General features: G+C 49.8%; 1 protein-coding gene across 1 annotated transcript in view; it reads left to right on the top strand.

Annotated features, from left to right (window-relative positions):
• Nucleotides 1–22,190, top strand: part of HS3ST3A1 (heparan sulfate-glucosamine 3-sulfotransferase 3A1) — a 40,170-nt gene extending 17,980 nt beyond the window's left edge. The window contains exon 2 of the mRNA XM_072881337.1: nt 16,110–22,190. Within this exon, the coding sequence (XP_072737438.1) occupies nt 16,110–16,728 (619 nt within the window). The 3' untranslated portion in view covers nt 16,729–22,190. The remainder of the gene's footprint in view (nt 1–16,109) is intronic.
• Nucleotides 22,191–23,344: the final 1,154 nt, after the last annotated feature.

Raw genomic sequence — 23,344 nt, 5'->3', positions numbered from 1 at the left:
AAAAAAGTACAGGGAGACATGAATAGTGAAAAATAACCAAACTGAGGAAATAAGTGATTCCTACAGCTTTGTCAGAGATCATGGTGAAACCCAACGGACAGGACTAGTGACGCTGCTCACCCAGCTGGAGGTTGCTCTCATAGTCTGGATCTGCCACAAGTAGCATCCTCCAGCACGTTATGTCCAGAATTAACCCATGTGGAAGGAATCAGACCTGGAGCTGCTCTCAGTGATTGCCCTTGAACACACAGCCCACAAGGTTTCAGTGTGTTGTTGGTCCTGTATTTATTTCTTTAAATACATTGTACTCTCAACTGTTTCCACCAGCAAGCTCACTCCCTCTGATACAGAGAAGGAGCAGCTGCAGGAGGCCACCAACACAGCCAGAATCAATTCAGCCTTTCACTCAAGCAGACACGCTCGGAAAGTAATGCTTCAGGGGTCACACTTCTGCACTACACCAGCGCAGGATTTGCAAACTAAATAAAGGATCCGAGTGAGATTTAAGTGCCTAACTCCCTTAGGCCCCTTTGAAAAAAGCCCCACTGGAATAACTAAGAAGCTTTCACAGTGCTTTTGCAAAAGCATTAATCCTCCTTGCTATCTCCACGAGTCTCTTTGATCACACTTCAAAATCTTCATCTCCAGGGGTCCTGTCTGGGCTTTCCAAAGTGGCCTAAGGGCAGACGTCTCATTGCTTCTTGGGGAGACCTGGGCCCCCAAGACACAGAATCGCTTTTCAAAGCCTTCCTGTGGCTCTCCATTTTGGGACGGAAAGATCACACCATGCCAAGGGTTCCAGTGGTGCCGCTGCCTTGCAAGGTGAGACCCCATCCCCCTGACCACGGGGTGATGCCCGACTGTCATGGTGGGCCATGGTGTCAGCGTGGATTTGAAATCCCCGCTGCTGTGAAGAGTATCAGCATGGGCTTAGCCAGTTTTTCCTGCATTTTCTTACATTTTCCCAGGGGAACGCAATGAGAGGGAGCATGCTCAGCCTGGGTTTTCTCTTCTTTGTGGATGCTGAGAAATGAAGGGGAAGGAGGGTTGGTCTTGCTAAGCAGGACAGCCCTGGAAAACAAGAGGTTGGGAGTCATCTTCAGGAGCCGATGTGAAACCCCCAGCCCTTGCCAGTTCAGCGCTGAGTGAGGAAGATGAGGGTTTATTGGCCTGGTTCCAAATGACTCAAGTTGACTCATGAAGCTGAGGTCGCTAATTGGGGTTTTTTCATCCATTCGTATTCTGGAGAGCACTTTTCTTTTCTTTTTTTTTTTTTTTTACATTAATGAGCTGGATTCACTCTTAGAAACCTTGGTGTTACGCTAATGCCCAAGCAACAGCCTCCGCTGCCTGCCTCCCCCATGCAGTGACGCGAAGGTGAGCATGGTACAGACGTATGGACCAGCTGGACCTGAGCTGGATGCTGGGACGACTTCTTCCTCTGCTTGCTATACAATTTACTCATGAAATTTAGATCTGCTATCAACTAAAACTTCCTGAAATATGTCAGATGACTCTGATACCGGGTTAGACAGTGATGCATTCTCTGGAAGGAGATGGAATAGCTGAGCACAGAAAAGAGCTCTTAATGCATGACCTTGTGAGCTGTGGCTGAAATCCCTTAATAGACTGCGGTGCTGGAGGAGGCCAGGGTGCGATTGCTCAGCGCCGTTTCTTCGGCACTAGTCCCCGCCTTGCCCAGAACTTGCAAATTAAGCTAGGAGGAATCTTTTTAAGCTTTCTATTTTCTGGAGACTTTTGCCCTCTTTGCACTTGACTGCTTTGCTCCAGGAATGAAAGTAGGGAGCCCTTTCCCAGCCATTAAAGTTTCATTTAGCAAAAGGACAAAGAATTGGCACGGGAAGGATGAAGAATGACTGCAAGGGTAAACTTGTGTGACTCCATATATTTTAGATCATAGCCTGAGGTCAGGCTCCCTTTTTTGTAATACAGATAGAGGATTTTTTTGGCCTTGCAGCAGGAGGAAATGCGTAGTGATATATAAAGAAGTCAATTCTCAGCATAATTTAAGAAACAACCTCTCTTCTCAAAAGGGGGGTCCTTTGAGGTGTCTGGCTCTTTCGTAAAGCTCCCCGTTGATGTGCACGCACGCACGCACACACAACTATACATGAAGCATCTCCAGCAGTATAGGGCATGTCACAGTATCTTTCCAAACTTAATAATCACTGTTGAATTGTTTGGGACTCCACAACAATATCTTAGAGGACAGATCCCTTTATCTCTTCAGAGAAGGGAGAAAGTCCTTCTCCCCCCTCCCAACAAACTCCAGCAGTTGGGCTGCTAACCCGCAGGGATGCAGGGGTGTCTGAAACTCCCCAGGAGCAGTTGTGTGGCCCAAGCGGGTCTCAGCCTGCTGTGTCCACTGCCCATTTCGGATATTCACCCTACCTTGGGCTTCAGCTTCCTTAGTTTAGCTACTTTAGTTCCTGCACTCACTAGGTCCTGATTTTTGGTCTCTGAGATCTGGCAGGATTTCTCCTCCTCCAGAGTGAAGGAGGATGGAGGAACACCTGTTTTTCCCCAGTCACCTCCATTCAGTGGTTTTCTGTGTACTTCCAATTTCCAGACAATATTTCATTCCCCTTCATGTTGCCTGCAGCTTCTCAACCGCTGCCCCTCTCTCCTGCTCCGGTTCCTGCCCTAGCTCCTCTCCCATCCTTCTCCTCTTCTTCCATGGGAAGAATGCATGCATTGCTGTGAGTGTGCATGGCTGAAGGTACACGTGTGTTTGTGCCTAAGAAAAATGAGGCAGGCAAGGAAAACAAGCAAATCACATTATATATTGCAGGCAATAATGTAGCTCCCAGGGGACAGAGATAATATAGTGAGAGACAAAGGAACAATAGACTTTGCTGGCCTGAGCTCTCACTTGATTGTGGCTTTTCTGGAATTATTCTTGACTTCCTCTGCATGAGTGGTGAATCGGCCTTGGAGCTGATAAGAGCTCAGGTCTGGGGGCTGTGGCGGGGATGTGCATTGTTTTGTTTGGGAGCCCTGTCGTACGTATTGCTCTTAGGGGGACACTCTTGCTCTGCACGGGAGCCCCGCAGCACAAGGAATGGGGATTATTTTAAAGCTGGCTGTGATTTTTGTGGTTTGGAAAAACACGCCGCTGTCTGAGGGCCTTTGTCCGGAGAGCTGTGTTGGTTTGCATTCCCATTTAGGGGTGGGTGCCATTAGCAGTGGGGGTGAAGCAGCAGAGAGTCCCTGAGTTTCAAATGTAGAAAGAGGCAACAGGATGAAACCACTGGCATTAACCATGCTGGGTGCTCCACCCCATGCCGCATCTGGGGCTTGGGGTGCTTGCAGGACACGACGGGGCTGCTGTTAGTCCCCAGGTTTGCAGGTGGCTGAGTGGGGGGCACAGGGCACCAGCCTGGGCGGCAAGGAGCCTTCCAAACCAAAGCACTGCCGGCTTTTGGAAAAATCCCAGCTGGGACGCTCTCCTGGGGGCTCCCCAAAGTCCCCTCTACAGAGGCAGCAGATGCTTTGAGATGTGTTTCAGACGTTCCTTTTTTCCTTCTTCTTTCCTCCCTTTCTCCATTTCTTCTTTTTCCTTCTTTCTTTCTCCTTCCTTCTTTTTTCTTTCTCTTCTCTATCTTCTTTCTTTTTTCTTTTCATCTTTTTCTTCTTTCTTTTCCTTTCTTTCTGTCTTTCTCTTTCTTTCTCTCTCCTGCTTTGTCTGTCTGTCTGTCTGTCTGTCTATCTTTCCACCTTTCTTAGACCTCAGCAAATTCCAGGAAGGCATCAGTTGTCTTTAACACCCAAAGGAAAAATCGAAGGGAAGGGTTCAATTACTCGCATGAAAAATGAGTCTCCTAACCGAGGTCTATCCATTTGCTAGTTGTGCTTGTTTTAAAACTGAATTATAGAGACTGCACATTTTTCTGGAGACAAATGCATTAATTTTTCTCAAAACAGACAAGAGGGAAGCAGAGGGAAAATAAGATAATAAGAGTTTCCACAGTGATTTATATGCCTTTGTGAAAAATAATGGGGGCAGACGGCAGCATGCACCGGCAGCCCATGGGGGAAGGGGCAGGGGGGTGGCAGGGACGACTGCAAGGAAAACTGCCAGAAGTCCAAGTAAGATTGTTGGTGTTAGATGATATAAGATCACTTTATGTCTCTGGCCAGCTTGAAAAATCTCTCTTTCTCCCTATATATATACACACATAAAATATATGCCATATGATGCACTTAAAATCAGCACAGGCTATACTGTTTATACAGGAAAGGATTGTGTTTCTCGCCGACCTCTCCCCAGCCCTCCTTCTTTTGCCGAAGGATAAACTGGGACCTTTAGAAAACAAAGTGGTGGCTGCAATTTTTAACAGATTTGCTCTTGCATATATTTATATAGGGCAGGCGAGCCGTTCCCCAGGGCCGGCTGCCTGTGCTCTCAGGCAAAAACCAGGGGGGTTGAGTTTATTTTTTTTTTATCTGTTCACTTTGGTTTGATTTATATTCTAAAAGAGATATTTTTATTATAGTGCATAGTAAATTGGGTTTCTTTATTGCTCATGAGAGCTGTTTTCCAAAATTGGACTATTTATATAGTACACTGATTGCAATGTATTTCCAATCTTAATGTTTAACTGTAGGGAATAAAAAAGATTATACCGAATCGTATTTTTTAAAAACGACAACCTCTTTTTAAGTAAGATGAAACGAGTAACTTTTTCTCGAGAAGATGTTGTGGCACTCAGCAGCTCCCAGGAAATCATCTCGTTTTAGCAAGTAAAGGCTTTTGGTGGGAACTGGAGACTCTGGAAGGGTCTGAAGCAGTTTTGCGGTTTGCCCATTGGTGTAATCCACAGGAAACACGTCCGGGAGGCCAAAGGCCACCGGGGCTGTAGTACCTATGCTGATGGTTCTCTCCAATTACTTATAGGAATGATTCAATGAATTTATTCCCCATGGGTTTCTGAGTAGAAAATCCTGTGGTGTTCAGATGGATACGAGAACAGAGGGAGGCTGGAAGTGATGCTTTAAAGCAAAACCTAAAGCTGTTCCAGGGCAGATGGTTAATTGTGTGGTTCAATTTATTTGTCTAATGCAAATCATGTCCCGTTTGCCCGTGGCGCCGGGGGAAGCGGATTCCTGTTTGTTTTGCTAAAAACTGGGCTGAGATTTCACTGCATCTTCTGCAGCTCCCACGTGAAGCTCCCCTGCAGTGAGAAGGCTTTGTGGTCCGTGGCAGAGGATCACCGTTTCTCCAGGGCTGGTGGAGAGGAGAAACATCAGTTCCCACGGAGAAGGGCTGGGATGGCGATAAACCGCCAACACCATGTTGGTTTGCAGGATTCAACCTCGCAACTTCATGGCTCCAGGCCCTTGAAGGTACTTTAGAGGATGGCAGCATCCCTTTCTCCCGTCCCAAAATCAGGCACTGGGGTGTGTCTGTGGGTCTGGGCTCCCCTGGTCCTCTCCAGCCTCGGACCAGGAGGGCATTTCAGGGGGTTCCCAACATCCCAAATGGGCCTACTTGAAGCCTAAAGAGATTTTTCACAGATTCATGGCTTTTCAAAGGAGAAATTTGCATATTAATAAGAAGCTGTTCAGACTGATTGGCTTAATGTGTTTGGGGTAAGTATAATTAAATGTCAGGGGAAATATATCATGAAGTAATGAAGCTGAAGCTAATTTATCAAAAAATGAGTCCTAGAGAGGGAGACATTTCCAATAATAAACAGTTCTTTAACCTTCCTCTTTAAGGTGATTTGCTTAGTCAGAGCTAAAATGTGTGATCTTGATGATCCTCAAGTGAGAGAGACGTGAGATGGTTACTGGTTCGGGGGTTGAGGTTTTTCCATGTTCTCCCCAGTACAAACCCCTCTGCCCTGGCACCCCAAGGCTGAGCCCATCAAGAGGGTTCACCCAGGTCCAGGCGGGGAAAGGTGCAGCTCTGGTCCCTCCGAGGCCACCAGCAGCGCCTGGAAGGATGTTTGGGGGATGTACACATGTAACACTTCAGGGGTGCCCTTAGGGAAGAACAGGCTTGAAGTTTAATTATATCAGATGCTGGGTCACTTATGCCATTTTCTTCCACATCTCTCAGTCTTTTCTCTTTAATCTGTAAGCTTTTCAGAGCACATGCCATCTCCTGCTCTGTTCACGTACTAGCCGGGGATAAAGATCAGCCCATACAGGCACAGCTTTAATATGAACCAAAAATGCAGTGCCCATTCAGAATTGTGATGCAGGTCCCAAAACTGCTTATTGTAACATCCGAATCGAGGAGGGTGACGTCCAGGCTGAAGGCCATGCTGGTCCTTACAAAGGCTGTGACTCCTGCATCCTTCTGTATGATGGGAGGAGGTTGTGAGCTCCCTCCCCACGGCGCAGCCATGCAGTGGGCAAATGGGCATGCACTTTTCAGCAAACCTGCTGCTTTGGGTGAGTGCTGGGTTCACAGGATTCGTTTCCAGCCATGCACTGACTGTCCTCTGCCACCCGCCTCCAGCGGTGACTTACTCCTGTGTGTGGTGGGAGTGGGACTGGGAGCTCTTGATTTGCACTTTGTGCACTTGCAAGGGAGAAAGGCAAGGTGCAAGGCTGTAAAAGGATCATGCCCATCGTCTGAGCTGGAAAATCCTCCTTCGGCATAATACAGCATAGAGGGGAGTCAGCAGGTTGCAGAATAACAGAGGCATCTGTAGAAAAGAGCAGAACTTGTGTCCATTTTCATTAAGAGACACCACAGTTACAACAAAAAACAGCACCAAAAAGCCAACAGAACCAGCCACCAGAAGCCTGAATTTACCCAAGCAAATCCATCCGGGAAAGGAGGAATCACTTTTCATTTGGGAACTATGTTGGGAATATGATGAAATCACTGTGGGCCTGATTTACTCCCTTGTAAGAATTATCTGGTGCTGCAGGGATTTGGCAAACGGCTCATGCCCTACGCTTGGAGCCCCGACTGCTGCCGGGGTTAAGCTCTCACCAGGGAAGGTACATGGTGCTGGAGAGATGTAAAAACATGGGGGATCAAAAAATGCATGTGGCCACTGCCGGAGGTGATGAGCGCTGGGTCCAGGTCTGCTGAGGAAGGGCAGGATTTGTGCTCCCCGGTGCATGGCACACCCCAAAACTGCACTCACTGCTGGGGGGTGCCTTGAGATGAGCTCTAAGGCTGGGTGAAAGAGCAGGCTCGTGGCCAGGCCAAAGGGCAACCACTGCAGGACTCCTTGGCAGCAGAGATGGCTGATGAAGCCATCCCCAAGCCCAGCAGAGAAAGCTCCTTTAGATGGTGCCTGGTAGCGTCTCCATTCCCGTACAAAGGACAGAGACGTGGTGAAGGGGCCTATGGCCAAGGGCTCCAGAGTTCTTCATCTGCTTCTGGTAGGCGGACGGCTGGGATTTACCAGCAATGCCACCAGGCAGGACCCAGCATCCTCCCAGATGGATGCAGAAATGCACGACGATGACTTGGCTTTTTAGCCATTGGAAAGAAAACAACTGCAAAATGCCTCTTTTCCAAACCCCAGCTGGTCAGCCCAGAGGAAGCAGCAGTGCCACCTGTGATTGTCTCAGCTCCGATGAGTTTCTTGTTCCAGCAAAGAAAATCAATGACTTGCACAGCTAATGGCATCAGAGAGTTTCTGCTTGTCGATAGCACTTAGGCACTGGCGGACTCCGGGAGATGCCCAGATATGCTTCCCAGCATAGCAGATTTTCGGGAGCCTCTCGGCACAGTTCCTTCTCCCAGACCGGTCATGGGATACTGGGACACCGGCATTGCCTCTCGGCACTGGCATCGCCTCCGGTAGGAGCCAGGAGGCCACCGGGCACCTGCCGGAGCACAGGGCTCCCTGCTTACCTGCTGCCCTCAAAGCAGCAGCTCTGCCCGTCAATAATTAATCAGAGCAATTAGGCAGAAGGCTTGCACGTTGTAATTAGCTCCCTTCCAAGCTCCCTTCCCGGGGAGGGGGCAGCGAGGCAGGAGCCAAGCATTGAAAGCACAGCAGGGGGGACAGTGCTGTTGAGCAAAGGCTCTCGTGCAGCCCCTCTTTGCGTGCAAATGCTCCCCTGCCCCTTCAAAACACCCCACGGCCCCATCGCTCCAGGGCTGGGGAAGCCGACATGAAGTTAACACATGTGCCTGCTCATACGGGTGGCTGTCGGGGGCAGAATGTCCCTTATCTTGGGGACACTGCTGCTTCCTGCTGGGTCACCTCGGCCCCGGGTCTGCGGGGCGGCAGCCGCCCTGCCCTTTGCCTGGGATTGTTCCTGCTCTTCCTGAGCAAGGTCGCGGCCCCGAGATCCGGAAGGAGAGCATCCACCTGCGGAGGTATCGGCAACAGCCCGTGCAAACAAACCACTTTCTCCGCGGCCTTTCTTTGATGGGTTTCCCAGCTCCTCGGGAAGGGGAAGGCTTCCTGGCTGTGACCTTGGGATGGGCTGACACCAGTTGTTACTCCCGTGGACGTGGCACTGACAGCTTAGCGTCCAAGTCCCTGTTTTGGAGGCAGTGAGATTGCTGGAGTGGTTTTTCTTAAATGCTGAAGTGGTTAAACCCACTGGTGGCAGGGAGCAGAGCTGCCCGCGGTGCGTGGCATGCAGCAGGGGCGCAGTTGGGTGGGCGGTCTGCTGAGGACCCCCCCAACAGCCTGGCACAGCCCCTGGGTTGGACGTGCTCATAGACGCCTTTGCTGGGATGCCTAATGGCACAGCATGGCTGCCCGGATGGGCAAGGCTGCCTGCCTGGTCCCTCTGTCTCACCCTGCCCCGGGCAGACCCTGCCTTGGGGCTGGGACGCTCTGGCTTTGGTTGCTGCTGCGGGTTTGGATGGGGACAGGGCATACATCTGCGGGGCCCTGCGGGCTGCAGTTTAGGCAGAGGTTTGAACCACGGGTGCTGGCTGCATCCCGTATCAGGCTGTCAGCTGCCTCCTAAACTTCAGAGGGAGCTTAACTGGAAGGAGAGGAGGGAGGGATGGGAAGGCGGCTCCGCTGATAAGATGCTGCTTGACAGATACAGTGTGGAAACAGATGCTACCGGCTGCAGATGTAATGAGATACATAAATACCGAGACTTGCTCAAATAAACGCTGGCATCCGCCGTAAGGACGAGCTCGGGAGCTCCCGACACCGCTAACTGTGTGCCAGCAGCGAGCACAGAGCAGGCTGCTCTGGGGGTGGGGGGAGAGGCCCTGCCTCTGTGAGAGCATTTTGTTCGGGAAGGTGACACACTAACGGGGTGCCACATTTGCCGCCTGCAGCGATGCCTGCGGCCAGGGCCATGCCTGCAGCACCCAGCAGTGACCGTCCCTGCAGCCCAGGCTCCGGCGCAGGTGAAGGTGCCTGCACTCAGGACGGCTGCCTGCCACCAGGGCTGGGTTTTGGAGTATTTTCTAAGTGCCTGAAAGTAATGATACGCCCCGTGCACTTTGAGAGCCCTTTCTCCCAGTGCAGCTCAACGCAACAAGGCCCTGTTTTCATGTATGCTTTGATTTTAAACCCTTCTAGAGTCCTGGGGATGGTAAAAAAAACCCTGTGTGCTGGGAGGGACCTGGCTGAGCTGGGCACAGGGAGCATGCCAAGGTGGCAGGAGGCTCCTCAGCATGTCTTGGGGAGCAAATAACCCAGGGACCATGTACCGCTCGTAGAAATGAAGCAGTCCTGCCAGACATCTTCCTGACCCTGGCCAAGGGAACAGAACCACGATTATCCCAGCGGGTGATGCACTCATCCTGCACGGGTTGCAATGGTTCAGTGGGGACAGAAGAGCAGAGCCAGAAGAAAACCCAAGGCCCCGACTCCACCGCAGTTGCTTCTCGAGGGTGCAAGTGTCCTCTGGGAGATGACGGTTGTGTTGTAGGTCCCCCCAATAACACCTAGATTTTCCTGAGTGTTATCTTTACCCAGATGATGGGTAGGGATGGGAGAGATCCCATTTTAATTTTTATCAGATTCTTGAAATGCATCTTTCCATTTATTGATTTCACCTGACATCTAAAGGAAGGCAAAGCAGGAGGCTCAACTAACTCCAACGTGCCCTCACAGCTCATCAAAGCAAACTTAGGGCCTTGCTAGAGCTGCCAGGGCAGCACAGCCCCTGGGCAGAGACACTGGCCTCATAGGAGGGACACATTCATCTCTTTAGGCAGTGTTTTTTAATTTATATATACATACACGATACTGGTTACATCAAGTTATCACTCTTGCCAGACCATCTTTCTTTTCAATCTCCTGTACACACTGTAATGGTACTTCTGGGAGTGTGGGCTCTAGGGTGGGGGAAAAGCAACCACTTGTGACTGCAGGTTTTGATTTTTTTTAGAAATTGCTGTTGCAGAGTCACTACTTAAAATGATTTGGAAGGACAAGAGAAAAGGGGGCAGGGGGAGGAGGAGAAGACAACTTGCTGGTGGCTGCAGTAGCACAGGGAGCAATGCACACCGCTTCAGGGGCATGAGGCTGCATCAAGCCGCAATGCTTGCTGTGCCTCAGTTTCCCCATCCTCCTTGTTCGATAGCTTCATGCTGGAGAAGGCTCCATGTTTCCCCCGGGACTGCCAGCTGTGTTACATCTGTACTCATGCCCTGTCCTGGAGACAGACATTCTGGCAGCATTTCTATAGAGAAGTGAGAGGTGAAATAAGCCCCCTTGGACAGTTAATTTTTCCCTCTCTGTGCTGTTCTCCTAGCCTTGCCATAGCATCCGTAACAGTCACTTAACACTTGACATACAAAAGGCAGCACACAAGTGAGAGAGGCAGATAATGCCATCAGGTGGGACCAAAGGGCACGAGCGTGCCAGCACCCATCGCAGTTGCTGCTTTGTATTTTGGGTGGTTGATGGAGGGGTGTTCCCCTCAAGCACTGAACACTGCTGGCTCCCAGAGATGAAAGGAATGTATTTTTTTCTCCTCCTTCTCTTCTTCCTCCCATATACCAGGTAATTTTGCACAAACAAGCCAATTTCATTTTTAACCCTGCTGTCACTTCATGGTGCAAAGGCAGGACTCAGGACGGCTGTTTGCTGGTGGGAGAGTGTCTGATTCTCCCCGTGACCCTGTGTTACATTTCTGGGAGCAGATTTGGCCCTTCCTTGCCGGAAAGGCTCTTCCGTGGGATGCAAGGTCCCGCAGCTGACTGCAGAGCTGTTGGGCTCTTTCGGAAAGAGCAGCATTTCTTTGATACGTTTTTTTTTCCTGCGATGACCTCTTCGGTGGCACTTCCTCAATAACACTTGCCACCACAAGAGACTTCCTTTCCCACTGCTGCTGTGGGCTGGGGAGCTCCGAACCCCAGCCAAACCCTGGCCATTGCATCTGGAGCAAAACCAAACTGCATCTGGTTTAAGCTGAGTAGGGCAAAAAGTAACAGAGGGCAGGTTTCTTCTTTGAAGATTGCTCTAAGGTGTTTATTATCGCATGCCGTGGCAGCTCACCTCGAGCCATGGAAGCATCCCGGTGAGCCTCCTTGGATTCTTTAATGTCTGCCCGGGGGCTTTCCTGCCCCACCATTTCTTTGTGTGTATCCCACTGCTTGGACCGGTAGTTTAGACTTTTGGCTCAGATGGAAAAGGCACCTGGAGACCGGAGCAAGGTGCCCCCCAGCCCAGGCTCTCCGGGGAAGGTGTCTTGGGGTGCGGGGTGCAGGTAAGCAATGCCCTTCTGCATCCGTTGTGTCTCATAACTCCACTGCAACTTGCAGGCTGTGTAATGGAAAGATCCTGATAGCTAAAATCACCGGCACCTTCATGACTTTGTAACTTTGGTAAAGCCCAGCTCTGTGTAAATAGGCTGTGCGAAACTCCGGCCTCATGTTTCTGCTTCATTCCCATTCTTTATCCAGCAGCTAGTTCCTGGCCTGCCTGCCCTCTCAGGGCTGCGGCCAGGTCAGCGGGAACGCGGCCAAAGATAAGGGTAAACGTCGGCATGCCGGAGAAGGAGGCTCTGCAGCAGCAGCAGCTCCTCCTTCACTGCCTTTCTGCTTCTGCAAATGGGTGGGGAGAGCACTAAGCCAGCCCAGCAGCATGCTGGAGGGGTCCAAGGACACGAGCAATGTCCCCGAGCTGTCACTGCCATGCAGATGCCCCAGCTGTGGGTGTTTCTACATCTCAGGTCTTGGTTGATGGTGGTTTTGCACTTTCAGCACTTTCATGCTGCAAAGGAGGTCCCGAGCAGGACATGGTTTGGTCCAGCTGGGAGCAAAGCAGCAGGTGGACTTCACACAGCAAGCTCACCTTGACTTTTCTGGACCAACACCAGGAGCGGCTCCCACCTCTGTGGGAAACACAGGCACGGGGCTGTCTCTCCTACGTGAAACAGGCTGTGCCCTCCCAAAATCTAATTTCTGGAAAAACCAATGCTTGTTTTCTCACTAATCACCAGCTTCTCTTGCTGCTTTGAGTTGGTGGGACAGCAGCACAAGTCAGCTGAGGCAAAACAGCTGCTTTAACCCATTTCCCATCCCCTGATGGAGCTGAGGGAGGGTACCCAGCGTGGGCTGGTGGCAAATACCACCAACAGGTATCATTGCATCCCTTCCCCCAAGCTGAATTTCCAGAAAGACTCAACCCTTGAGTGCTCAGTCTTGTAAGGAGGGAGCCCGATATGTTATTCTGGTTTCTTGACATGAAGTGATGCTTTCTTCCCCAGAGTTGTGCTCTTCCTAAGAACAGGGACTTGAGATCAGGTGGCGTCTCTGCAGATTCTGATCTCCAGGGTTGAGCCAACACCCTGCTTGCCCTGGGAAACTTAAAGGCAAGCTTTTTAAAGGCATCACTCTACCATCAATATAAAAGCCATCATAAACATGACACCAAAGATCATCTCCCACACCAGGAGTGTCTGAGGGTTGGGAGACTGTTACTGGGACGTCTTTATGCAACCCCAGCTCTAAAGTGCCGATGTCAAGGCCTGGCACACCAGGGTGCATCGGGGAATCCCAGAGTAGCACCGCGTGCGTCGCTGGGACCTGTCACCACCCGGTGCTCAGCCCTTGCCCAGCATCACCCCCAGCCCGGCCTTCGGAGGCAGCTGACCCTGTGCTGTGCCTCTCCCACCCTGGCCAGCCTCTCCCACCCAGGGTTTGCTGCAGCGGCTCCAGGGGACGACAAATCCAAACCGTTGCATTACCAAAGTGAAGTCCTGCAAAGCCCATTGAGGTGGGGAAGGGGCCACAACCCCCCTGTGAGCAGCAGCCCCGTGAGCTACCTCCAGGGGCTTTGGCCAGACACAGGAACGGCCGTCTTGGACACCACTGCTGGGAAGAAAGTACGGGTCTGGAAAAGGCCAATATGAGTATGCATGCAGAGCCGAAATGCTCCCTTTGAGGAAAGTCTTCCTCCCCTATTAAGTAATTAAATAAAGCCCCGAGCTCTACTAAAATTAAAATAACAGAATCCATTTATTCTGGCAGGGCCCACTGGTGGCTGCTCTTGCCAAAAACATTTTTGTGGTTCTTGTCTTTTCAAGTGGCTCTTTTGCAATAAAACCCAGATGCCATTAGTCCAGGGAGGCCTCCAGGCATCTGTTTACGTCCATGAAAGATGCCCTTTGTAATTAATTAATCTCCCAAAAGCTGTGGTAGCACATTCCCCGTGGCTCCTGGCGTGTCCCTGCCTGCCGGCCCTGGCAGCGGAGGTGCGTGCTCATTCCTGGGCACTGAAGAAAGCTTTTGTGTTGCAGCCTTGCCACGAAAGGGGTTAATGTTCTCCTTGGGAAGACACAGCGGAGATTTCAACGCTTGTCAAAACACAAACAGAAGTCAGCTTGCCTTCCCACTGCCCTCGCTCCGCCGCCGGTTCAGTGGCTTCTGCTCTTGCTGAACAGCAAATTGCAGTTGCGGGAGGCTGTGTTACAGGGGCCGGGATCAGCTGGGGACTGAGCCGGCAGGCAGCGGGGAAGGGAGGGTACAACCTGGTTCCTGTGCTCTTTCAGGGATTCAGGTGCTTCCACATGACTCAGTCATCGCAGGGTTTCCAAACCGGAGGGCAACAACACAACGCCTGAGAAATGTGGGCTTGGTGCACATGGGGGGAAAGGATGATTCATGAGACTGCCCTGAGCAAAAAAACCATATGAACAGCTGCACCAGCCCAGAGCAAAGCGCCGTCCAGCCCAGCACCTTCTTCCAGGTGTGGCTGGTATCAGGTGTCTGCAGAAGAGTGTACGAAAGCTGGTGGTTTGCAGGGCTCCTTCTCCTGTTATCTCCTCCCAGCTGAGGGCAATTGGGGTTGCAGACTCCCTATGGCTGAAGTGGCTCTGGGACTCTCACATTTCATTGCCACCAACTCATTTAATCCACCATGAATTTGGCCAGTCTGTTTCTGAACCATTTACACTTTTGGCCTTTGCAGCATCAGGTGATGGCAAATCCCACTGTAGAATTATGTAGCTGCTCAGCAAAGGTCCTCGTGCTGGTTTTCAACCCGTCTCCATCCTTAGCGTCAGCAGCAATTACCTTTATGTCACCACACTCTTCAGGATGTGCGCGAGCTCTCTCGTACTCCTCAGCTTGTTTCTTCTCCAGCCTGAATGCCCCTAATTCAGGGAGTTTCCCTGAACAGAAACCCTCAGCAAAGACCAGCAAACATTTGGCTTCTCTAGGACCATGTCTTTGCTCAGCCTCTATGTATGTAATGTGGTTGTAAATAGAATTGCTTTAGGAAGGGTCAGTCCTCGCTGCCTCATTTGTAACATAACGACTCAGCCTGGGGTTTGGTTGTTATTGGTGTTTTTAGCTGTTGTTGCCTTTTCATTGTTGCTTTTTTGATAGATGAGTTTAATTTTGCTGGCATATTGCACAGGTTTGCAAACCAGATGTTGCTGCTGCAAGACGGTAGCAGTAACGCAGGCAGGGAGCAGTTCATCACGGCACATGGGTGTCGCAGCCATGGCGAGGTCAAAGACGAGGGGTCAGGGCGTGGGGGGGGATGCAGGTCCCTGCTCCTCGGGACCCACGGCCGCAGTTGCCATGAGAACTGCTGGTGGCATGGCGGTGAACCTCGCCGGCGCTGCAGCCACCTCCCATCCATCTCCCATTCCCTCCGGGAAGGACCGGACCGTTGGAAGGAGACCAAGCTGTGGAGCGGAAAACTCTGCTGAGAGTCTGGAAGGAGGGCTGGGTTTGTGTAACCAAATGATGGTGGTGTGAATCACTGGTGTTTTGCAGGTGCTGGCTCCTGTCCGGGGGTGATCTACGGGGTGCTGCAAATGTGGGGGGATGGGGTGTGGTGTGGCAGGCAAGGGGGAGCGAGGAGAGGAGCTGGGAGCGCCCAGGAGGAGCAGACAAATGGCCACTCACATGGCTCCTACAGCCTCCTGGCTTGCCTTGCTTAACACGGAGGAGCTCAGGTCATCCTGTGGCCAAATCCTGCGGTCCTTTAGCAAATCATACCCAATGCCAGGCCCAGGAGGGCTTTGAACTCTCAAGGGGACCACGGAGCAGGATGGACCCTGGCCTGAGCCCCAAGCCCCTTCCTGCGCCCAGCTGGGAGAGCTTCCCGAAGCAGCTTGCGTGTAGGATTTCTTTGGGTGGAAGAAGGAAATTGCTGAGGTCGGGGGGCTGATACTGCACATTTTTATGTGACATCAGCTTGCTGCCACCTTGAAAATACCAAAAGATAGAGTCTTACATCCTGGCCCTTGAAAATCCCTTGTGCCCTGCAGGAAGGGAGTGTTGTTACTCCAGAAAGTCACTGTTATTCCAGGGAATTTAAACCAACGTGCAGGAAACCCCAGTGTGGGCAGGGAGGAATTTAAAGGGATAGGACATTAGGATCGTAGAGATGTGCTCTGTTCGTACAGTGCCATTGCTAGAAGGGAGGTGGGATCCCCCTCAGGAAGCCCCTTAGAGGCCTTGAATAGGCAAAATAGGTTTAGGTCTAATTCTAGGTAAATAGGCAGTCAAAAGAAGTGGGAAATCAGGAGTGTGTTTAGATGCTTTGCTGAATCAGAGCCTCCTGACTATCCACGCAAGGAGGAAAGCAAGCTGGGCTGGAGGTGTGAGGCTCAGCAGCATCCTGCCCTTGGTACCTGGGACATCCCGGAGCACTGCCTGCGCTCAGCTCCCCCCACCTGCGCAGGGGCATTCGGCACTAACATGTCCCTCTCTCTTCCTCTCTCAGGGACCTCATGCCCAGGACCCTGGAGGGGCAGATCACCATGGAGAAGACCCCCAGCTACTTCGTCACCAAGGAGGCCCCAGCCCGCATCTCCTCCATGTCCAAGGGCACAAAGCTCATCGTGGTGGTGCGGGACCCCGTGACCAGAGCCATCTCGGACTACACCCAGACGCTCTCCAAGAAGCCCGATATCCCCACCTTTGAGAGCCTGACCTTCAAAAACAGGACTACGGGCCTGATCGACACCTCGTGGAGCGCCATCCAGATTGGCATCTATGCCAAGCACCTGGAGAACTGGCTCCTCTACTTCCCCATCGGGCAGATCCTCTTCGTCAGCGGGGAGAGGCTGATCAGTGACCCCGCAGGGGAGCTGGGCAGGGTCCAGGACTTTCTGGGCCTCAAGAGGATCATCACCGACAAACACTTCTACTTCAACAAAACCAAGGGGTTCCCGTGCCTGAAGAAGGCGGAAGGCAGCAGCAAACCCCACTGCCTGGGGAAGACGAAAGGCAGGACCCACCCTGACATAGACCAGGAGGTGGTGCAGAGACTGCGGGACTTCTACCGGCCCTTCAACATGAAGTTCTACCAGATGACGGGGCAGGATTTTGGCTGGGACTGAGGCTAAAAAAAATAATTTAAGAAAAGGAAAATATAATATAATATATATTTTTTTTACATATCAGTAGAGAGGGAGAAAATACAGAAAAAAAAATAGTTGTGCTGAAACATGGTTTGTTCTGATTTTGTTTTTTCTTTTGACACTGCTTTGTTTTCTTTCTTCTCTCAGAGATGAGGTGATGTATCTGACCAGAAAAGGAGGCTGTGAACAGCAACCTGGTCCTATTGACATCACCTGCAGCTTGGGTGCTTCCTTCAATGGGCCCAAGGATTAGCACTGTCTTTGTAAGAAAAAAGCAGGTGCAAAGTCTTAGATGTCCTCAGGTCCACCTCCAGAAGTGACAGGGGTGCTTGGAGGGGCTCAGAGCCTTACTGGAAGGTCAGCCAGATTTTGGCTTGCAAATGCCATTTTAGACCAGACCTCATCACTTTTGACAATGAAACAAGAGAGGTTTAATAGCTAATCTGGCTTTCAAAACCTTACTTTAGGGGATTTTTTTATTGCATGAAACCTTTGGTGAAATTTTTTTAATTTATTCAATTTTTGTTTGACTCTTGCCCCCCCCTAAATTGAGCTCTTTTCATCAACTAAACTTATTTTTCATCTTATAGAAGCCAAAACCAATATTCCATTTTTTTGTTTTGAGACAAAACAATTTTGGTAGCCAAAGGTGAAAGAAAACAAATTATTCTTTTGACTCTATGATGAAAACTGCCAGGTAGTCAAAAGGCCTCATTCACAGGAGTTGGCTCTAAACCAGTGTTCCCCATTGCCAGCAACATGCACCTCTTTTGGTACGCTGACAGCAGAGCGCTTTTCCCAGGGGGGCCATCCGAAGGGATCTGGGTGATGGCCAAGGAAGGTCCACACTGAGATGCTGCTCATGGCACACCTGTCTTGAAGGTGATGGGGGACCCAAGGTGCTGGGGGACCCACCATCCCACCACTCGTATGCAGGAAGCAAGTTCACAGTGGCTGGTGGATGCTGTTTAAGCCATAATGAAGAATGTTTTAAGTTGGGCCAGTCTTAAAAGAGAAGCAGTGGAGAAAGGGTTGTTTGGGGAAAAAATGAACAAAAATCACATCCAGAAAGGAGAGAGAATGAGCAGATGATGGAAGTTTTCTTGTCCTTTCCTAAAGGAGAACCAAGGGGGAAGCAGGAACAAGAGCATTGGTTCCGCAGGGTTTTAAAAATTGTCAGGCAAAACGAATCTCCTGTTTGCAGTAACCAGGAGCTTTAAATTCTTTGCTTTGATCCTTATCACCTTTTTTGGCTGGTAGAAATGTCTCAGCGACAGAAATCTATTAGGGAAGCAGGATCTTGTATTACCGTGGGCTCATTTATCTGCTGGCTCTTTACCTTCAGCATTTTCTGGACTATAGGAGCACCTAACTATCGTTTGGTGCTGTATAAACACAACACGATGATGCTCCCTCTCCTGAGTCTAACTTTGAAAAGCCCATGATGGGGTAAAACAAAGTGGGGGATCACCTGGTAATCTGGTTAGGAAGAAGCCTGGGGACCAAGCTCGCTGGCTGCCTGCACACCGGCCAAGATCTTCATAAAATCACAGCAGAGCAGAGATTTCAAGGACTCTAAAGAGAATTGTATCTGAAACTACAATTTAACCCAAGAGGGAGTCATCTCTTCCTTGGGCTGTCCTGCTTGACAGGTTAGGAAAATAGCTTGGTACCTGCTCAACTTCATGGCAGTGAGTTCCACTTGCAGGGGTTGAGCCACATCCCCTCCTGGCTGCCCTGAGCCTCCTCCTTCCTACCCATCCCTACATGCCTCCCTCCGTTCCCGAGGATGCAGAGTCCTGGAACAAAATCTTCTTATCCCCTGAAGACAAAAACCCACATGGTTTTGCATGCAAGGCCCATTTCCCAAGGTAATTAAAATAATTTCATTAATGTTGTGAGGCCCCAGGACCTTCTACCACAGATGTCACCCCAAAGCCTTACCTGAGCTCAGATTTCCGTGCCCCAGCTGGTGGAGCGGTTGTGATAGGCTGATGGCACCAAAGCCGGGCTATGCTAAGCAGTCTGTCCTGGCATGGCATGGCTCGGTGCCACCCTTGCTGCCTCCACTGATGCCTTCACCCCCTTCCCACCATTCTTGTTCCAATGTGTCCCATTTGAAGCCCCTTTTTGGCGGTCCTGTGCCACAGCTGGGTAAACATTTTACATAATTGCCTTCTGCAAACACCTTACAGCAGAAAGGCAGGTGAGGCACCACACAGACCCACAACAGCCCTTTCTCTTACCTGCCTCCCTTCAGCCCCTCAGTGTTCATGCAAGAGATGACATGAGAAAATCAGAGATGGTCAAGCAGCTTTGGCTTCATGGGGTCACGGTCCCTCCCAGCATCTCTGCAGCTCATTGCTGGAGCTCAAAGCTCCTAAATCAGAAGAAGTTGAAGACTGTTGGGCTCTCGGTAATGGTCTCCCCAAAGTGCCACTGGAGACGAGAGGAGCAATCTGCTCTCTGTCCATGCCGGCCAGATCAAGGGGGAATGGACTTAAGGTGTAGCCAAAAGGATGGGGGTTAATTATTGGGAAAACCTTTCTAACAGCAAGGCTTGTTGGGGCAGGAACGGGAGATGGCCACCATCCTTCCCGCACTGTGCTCTTCCATCCAAGTGCAAAAGCCAAGCTGGCAGCGAGGGCAAGGTGTCACTCGCTCACAGGCACAACTGAACAGTGCCAGCACTACTGAGGCACAAAATCTGAAAAGAAGATTTAAGCATGTAGTTCCTTTGGTATTTCAAGAAGACTTAAGGTTGGGCTAATCTTTACATGCCTTTGACAAGTATAAATATCACTTAAGAGCATGATTTTAAAAAATCAATATAATTATATTGCTATTGTCTCTCATACGGTCACATTCAGACTAGTATAAAGGAGCTTTATAGTGCTACAGATTGTTCTTCCCATATTGAACTAGCTATAGCCATATAAAGCACCTTCATACAAATGAGTTTCTACAAGTGCCACCAAATCACTGTCATTAAATCAGTATAGCTTCGGTGTGTACACAAGCCTAACTGTCATACATGCCTTTAAAAAACTCTTCCCAGCACACTGAACTCAGCTACACAGGCATACTTTCCCAAAAATGCTTGAATGTTTTACTTCCACTAATTTCTGAGGGTTTGAATCCCTTGATGCACATCTAGTAAAGCTATTTGGGGATCTGAGACTGCAACTGATTTTTTCGATCTGGGCCATGAGTATTTTTTAAAATCCCTCCACGTATGAACAATGGCTTTTAGAAAGAGGTCACACAATCAAATTGCTTTGAACTCTAATAACATTTAAGCCTCTAAACTCTTTAGGTTTATTTTAAAATCCAGCCATGAAGTTTAGATTATTTTAACCTAAGAAGAATTGGAAGTAAACTACTGAAAACTGCACCCCTCCTAGGCCTACAATACTGAGCATGTGTATTAGGAGGGGAAAGCAAAAGTAGTGATAAATAAAAATGAAAGTGACTGTCGTGGTTTAACCCCAGCTGGCAACTAAGCCCCACCCAGCCGCTCGCTCACTCCCCCCACAGCGGGATGGGGGAGAGAATCAGGAGAGTAAAAGTGAGAAAACTCGTGGGTTGAGATACAGACAGTTTAATAGGGAAAGCAAAAGCCACGCACACAAGTAAAGCAAAACAAGGAATTCCTTCACTCCTTCCCATGGGCAGGCAGGTGTCCAGCCATCTCCAGGAAAGCAGGGCTCCATCACGCCTAACGGTCACTTGGGAAGACAAACGCCATCACTCTGAACGTCCTCCCTTTCCTCCTTCTTCCCCAGCTTTATATGCTGAGCATGACGCCATATGGTATGGAATAGCCCTTTGGGCAGCTGGGGTCAGCTGTCCCAGCCGTGCCCCCTCCCAGCTTCTTGTGCCCCCCCAGCCTCCTCGCTGGTGGGGTGGGGTGAGGAGCAGCAAAGGCCTTGACTGTGTGTGAGCACTGCTCAGCAGGAACGAAAACATCCCTGGGTTATCAACGGTGTTTCCAGCACAAATCCAAAACATAGCCCCATACTAGCTACTAGGAAGAAAATTAACTTTATCCCAGCCAAAACCAGCACAGTGACCTATAGGGTTAGATTTTTTTTAAAAAAAAGCAGAAAAATCAATACATTAACAATGAGAAACTAATTAGGGGTATTAAAATTCTTCTGGTTTCAATAATCAAATGTGCCATTAGGCACTGATGAAGCTCAGGCTTATATGCCATGCAACATTTAGATTTTTAGAACATTTGTTTTAAAAGGAAAAAAAAAAAACCTTTCTAAAGCATCCTGTCAATGTCAAGCACCAAATTCATCTTTCAGGAGATGGACACATCTCCTTCACCCTCCCCATTTGCAGCAGTGCATGGGTGCCCCTTGGTCAACAGGCAGTCGGTCTGCTGAGGGTTTGCACAACACCTTGCCCAGCCCAGCCCCACAAACGGGGCACCGCAGCCCCGCTGCACAGAAACCACCACGAGCTTTGGTGCACGTGTGCTGAGCACAAGTATTGCACTTATTCTGCAAAAATCAGGGTTTTTTCTGCTGATGGTGACATGCTTTGGCACAGGCTTGTAGAGCCCAATTCAGAAAGACAGCTGCACTTGAGACCTCCCTTCAGCCCACTGCAGTGGCCGCTTTCAGCCAAACCCAAACTGGGAAGGCTCTTTGCACCCTGCTTTAACTGGCCACACCTGGAAATTTTCAGAAAAATGGGTTTTTCTTTACCAGTGCAGTTTGGCAAGACAAAAACTCACCCCTCTGCTGCTGTGATTCGCATCGCTGCGATTTCTGGAAGGGCAAGGACCGAGCTGCCGTGTCCACGTTGTAGTTGGTGCTGATTTCGTGCCATGGGGAAATTAATCAACTCCTAAGGAAATGCTGCCACCCAATAATTTACGCAGCTAAAAGGAATATAAACACCAATGTGCCATGGAGATCAGTGTATGAGACTCCTCTACGTGGTATTCGGGGTGGTCTTTGGGGTGCAGCAATAAGAAGTTAAATTTCCAGCAATGATTTGGCCATGCCTACCCTACACTGAGTTATTTTGACTAACACGGATCCTTAGTCTCCTTGGTTCTCCTGCATACACAACGTTAGGTCTCCAGATTAGGAAAAAAAAATTGCCCATTTTCTTAACCATTAAAAAAATTCTTGTTCGTATATAACGGTTTCTTGGTTTTCTCTCCTCCCTCCCCTTTGCTTGGTGATACTGTCATCCTTCTCCCTTTGGTGCTATTTCAGTATGAAACAGACTGATTTTAATTTAATTTAAGAATGAAAAAGCACACATTTAATAAAGTTTACGGGTACTGAGAGGCTGTGCTCTCTTTTTGCTGGCGGCAGCAACCTGGAAAGAGTGGGCAGGTTTATTGAAAAAGGGGAAAATATAAGAATTACCCACTTGTGTCTGATTTTGGCCTCCTAAACCCAACGCACTCCACGGCAGCTGGGGGGGGCTCTGCCTGCTGTGAACGTTGGCATCGTTTCCACAACCTCTTCTCTTCCACTTCATGTTTCTCTAGAAAGCTTAATGTCCTACACTCCTTTCTTTAGATTGCAAAAAACCTTGGAAAGTCAGGTCTTCACGGCTCCCCCCGCCATTCAGCCCCTTAGCCGTCGCTGGCCCTGCCACGTCCACAGCATTTCACCACCGAGTTTGATTAATTCCTGCTTTCCCCTGACCTGGTAGGAGAGGAACGGACCCAACTCACGGTGCGTTGCGTGAAACTCGAGGTGGAAGCAATTCACCAAGAAATATATACAGCGGAGCAGGCCCCGTATATCAGGTTTTCTGTGTGGTCAAGTAAAGTGATATTCTATTTACTTTTTTAGATGTATAAACAGATTAAGTCCCAGGGAAAATATGCTCCCAAACTTCATAATATTTTATTAAACCACTGAAGTTTAATATAATCTTTTGGCTTCCACAGAAAAATGTTCCATTTCTTTTCTGAGCACCTTTGATTTTATTTTCTTTTAATTACTGTTATCCGGAGTTAACAATGTGGGTTTTGCACTCCACCCAGCAAGGACTATCCAGATTAGAAGTGGGGAATTTTGCTGAAATACAGAAATATCTATGTGGTGGTAAGGAGTCAACGACGCCTGGGCGGAAAACTCTGGAGAAGCCAATGTGCAGAATGAATTCCCTTCCGCCAGGCAATAATAAGGCTGCATTCCTCAATTCATAGCATTTATTACCTAAGACATTGGCCAGCCATGGCTTTTGAAAAAAATTATACCTCCTTCATCTTACGCCTGTCCACACCACTGCGCAGGGGCTGGCGCGCTGCTCAAGCTCGCTCCATCCCGGAGGCAGCACAGCTCACTGCTCCATGGGGAGAACTCTCATTAATTCAGGTCTGACGCTGCCCTCAGGCTCAGTACCACACCGTGTGAACACAGCTTTGGACACATTGTCTATCTGGGTGTGAAGATGCTAGCAAAGGCCAACACTGTGCTGAGCCTCAAGCGCACTGCTCGGCCAGAGACCTTCCAAATCTGATGACCAAGAAATGTCCTACGGACAGCCCAGCTCACAGTGAAAGCTGCTGGGAGCCAAGCAAAGCTCTTCAAGAAAGACTCAGCACCTGCATTTC

Source organism: Ciconia boyciana, chromosome 16 (genome assembly GCF_034638445.1).
Source record: "Ciconia boyciana chromosome 16, ASM3463844v1, whole genome shotgun sequence".
In the NCBI taxonomy this organism is placed as follows: Eukaryota; Metazoa; Chordata; class Aves; order Ciconiiformes; family Ciconiidae; genus Ciconia; species Ciconia boyciana.
This window is presented reverse-complemented; position numbering and strand designations above follow the sequence as displayed.